Source organism: Gekko japonicus, unplaced genomic scaffold (genome assembly GCF_001447785.1).
Source record: "Gekko japonicus isolate JY-2015 unplaced genomic scaffold, Gekko_japonicus_V1.1 scaffold1213, whole genome shotgun sequence".
NCBI classification, from domain to species: domain Eukaryota; kingdom Metazoa; phylum Chordata; class Lepidosauria; order Squamata; family Gekkonidae; genus Gekko; species Gekko japonicus.
The window spans coordinates 304478-307521 of NW_015164709.1; the positions used below are offsets into that span (position 1 = coordinate 304478).

A 3044-nucleotide genomic window follows, 5' to 3' on the forward strand; every position below is an offset into this window, starting at 1 on the left:
CAATGACTTATGTGAGGGAGAGAGTTTTTGTTACCAGCAAAGGTGCAAGGCCAAATGTCCCCAGGGTCATGATCCTTATTACTGATGGAAAATCATCAGATGCCTTTAAAGATCCTGCAGTAAAGCTGAGGAAATCAGACGTAGAAATATTCGCTGTCGGTGTTAAGGATGCTGTCCGGTCAGAGTTGGAAGCTATTGCTACGCCTCCTGCAGAAACCCATGTGTATGAAGTAGAGGATTTTGATGCTTTTCAAAGAATATCTCTTCAACTTACGCAGTCTGTCTGCTTAAGAATTGAACAGGAACTTCGAGAAATCAAGAAGAAATGTAAGTAGTCTTTGTGGTGTAGAAATACATGGCAAAAACTTCCTCTGAAAGGATATAGGCCAAATTTTATGTGCTACAGTATATAGTCAATATTAAAACCCATTCATAAAAAGAAGTACATGTATTTATTAATAATATCAAGTTAAAACATATATAGGGGCCCAATTACAGGTCATTTTTTTAGCCCTGGTTATGATTATGGTTTATGTATATTGTCTGTAATTGGGCCCCTATATATGTTTTAATTTGATATTATTAATAAATACATGTACTTCTTTTTATGAATGGATTTTAATATTGGCCCTCTTTTCCACTAAACCTTTGTTTGGTTTTGGATCTCTTTGTTAGGTTTAGTTTTCTTTCCCTTTTTTGTCCCTGCTACAGTATATAGTACCATTTATATAATAATTGCAGAATAAAAGGGGGGGAAGTTTATTGTTTATTTCTCGATCTGTAACATCTTTGGTAACATGGATGGCAAATTAAGCTCTATTAAATAAGTAGGGTTTGGAAATGAAAAAAGATTAACCTTGCTTTTATTTTTCTACATTGTAATTTAAATTTTTACAGTGGGTGGGGCTACTTTAATCTCATTGTTGAAAGGCTTGGTATAATGAGCACAACTGAAAAAAAGTTAAGGCTTGGTATAATGAGCACAACTGAAAAAAAGTTAAGTATTCTTTAATCTTTTAGTCTCAACAGAGACTAAAATTTGTGTTTAATTCTACTCTTGAATACAATAGGCCATATGAGTGCTTAATTTTCGCTGGATTAAGAAGCAATGTTATCTGTTCTTGATGATTGTCAGTCATGGTTCAGGTGACCTGAGAACTTTTTTACTCTTCTTTTTTAAATTTTTTAATTTTGTATTGAGTATTATAAAAAGGTAGAGGGAAATGGGGTACAAAAGGTAGAAGGGAAGGGGGTACAAAAGTAAAAGAATGATGCATACATTTATTTCTACATGTACTAATACAATATTAGTTCTACTTATACCTTCAAATAACTCTTTATATTATATCTAATTACTTAAGCCAAGACATTTCTTAATATCTGCATAGGGCAAAGTTGTTGCCTTTATATCAAATAAGCATTTTTCACTTGTTAAAGAAAGTTACGATATCTTATTATCTTGTCAATTTCCATAGAGCATTCCAAATTAGTTAGAACGTTTTTACTCTTCTAATGATTTAGTGGTATCAGCCTTAGAAAATTCTTACTCTCTTAAGCGCATTAGACGAACAGAACAACGAGTATACAAAAGTGCTTTTGATTGTTTCTTTGAGATATCTCCAGTGCTTCCTTTCTGGCTCCTTTTCTTGTGGATGGATGGAATACAAAAGTTGTGTTACCTTTAATCCTGCATTGTTTCCCAGTGGTAGAAGAGCTGCCTAAGTAGAAATGTGGATGTAATATTGGCATTGTTCAGAATTTGTGAAACATATGCAACAGTATTTCCAATGTGACTATTTAATTTTAGTTTTTAAAGCTGATAGAATCATCACTTTTTAATGAAATGCCAGAAAGATTTCTAATGTATGTCATATTAAAAATACTCAGAAATATACATTTAAACAAGAAGTATGGGACATATAGAAGCTCTTTGTTTTTGCATACGTATCTGGAATTTAGGGAGGTTTTATCAAAGCATACTTTGTTTTCAACAGCTTACTTGCCTGCAAGGGATCTGGAGTTTTCAGAAGTGACTTCTAACAGTTTCAAAGTCAACTGGTCTCCAGCAGGAGCTGGTGTTTTGTCCTACCTTGTTAAGTATACAGTGGCTATAGGTGAAGAAGAATTCATTGTTTCTGTACCGGCTCCAGTTACTACTACAGTACTTACTAATTTACTCCCCAAAACCACATATACTGTCAGTGTGGTTGCAGAATATGAAGATGGCGATGGTCCTTCCTTGGATGGGGAAGAAACAACTTTAGAAGGTATAGTCTGTGTTGGTGTGCTGTTCTTCATTCTTGAAAACTAACACAATGGCCCAGTACATGCATTACCATGGCATTGTTTATTTGGGGGGGGGGGATTTCCAGATTTGGGTGGCAAGTAACTTGTCATGGCACCATATAAGTTGGGATTTGCATAATGTTCAAATAATAGTTGTCCCTAGATCAGTACGTATTGGGAATCCAAACAGATGATGATACAAAAATGGTAGTAATTTTTTTCTGTTGACTTTGGACAAGATTGAAAACCCAGGTTGCAAAGATGAAGTTTTGTTTAACTTATGTGTTAATGAAAGTGTCTCTTTGAGTTAAGAACGTTTGTCCACATCCTCCGGTATATCCTTATACTAATGCTGAAGTTGCCCCCGGAGTGCGGATATCTAAATCTGCACTTCGGGGGCACCTGGGGGGCCGGGGGAGGTTTGTGCACACGCGGGCCAGACCCCACGTGTGCACAAAAATAAAAAAAGTCAAAAAAATTTTCGGGGGGAAGTTTAAATCCCCCCGAAAGTGCAAGATGCTCTGCGAACGCTGCCACCTCCGCCGCCTCCGCGGAGCTGGCGTGCGTGCGGCCGGGGAAGACAGGCCTCACTGCCGCCGCCGCCGCCTCCCTGGAGACAGCCGGCGGGTGGGCGGGCGGGAGAGAGGCCTCGCTGCTGCTGCCGCCGCCTCCCCGGAGCCGGCTGGCCAGCCAGCCGGCCAGCCGGCCGGCGGGGAAGCCGGGGAGGCCGAGCGGGCGGGGAGGGGGGGGGGGAGGGG

The 3044-nt window shown here is 39.1% G+C and overlaps 1 protein-coding gene across 1 annotated transcript in view; it reads left to right on the forward strand.

The window, feature by feature from the left end:
- The window catches only part of COL12A1 (collagen, type XII, alpha 1), a 237313-nt gene that overhangs the window by 41235 nt on the left and 193034 nt on the right, over window positions 1–3044 (forward strand). The window contains 2 exon segments of the mRNA XM_015409542.1: window positions 1–327; window positions 1995–2267. The exon segment at window positions 1–327 is cut by the window's left edge and continues 43 nt beyond it. Of these exon segments, the coding sequence (XP_015265028.1) occupies window positions 1–327; window positions 1995–2267 (600 nt within the window).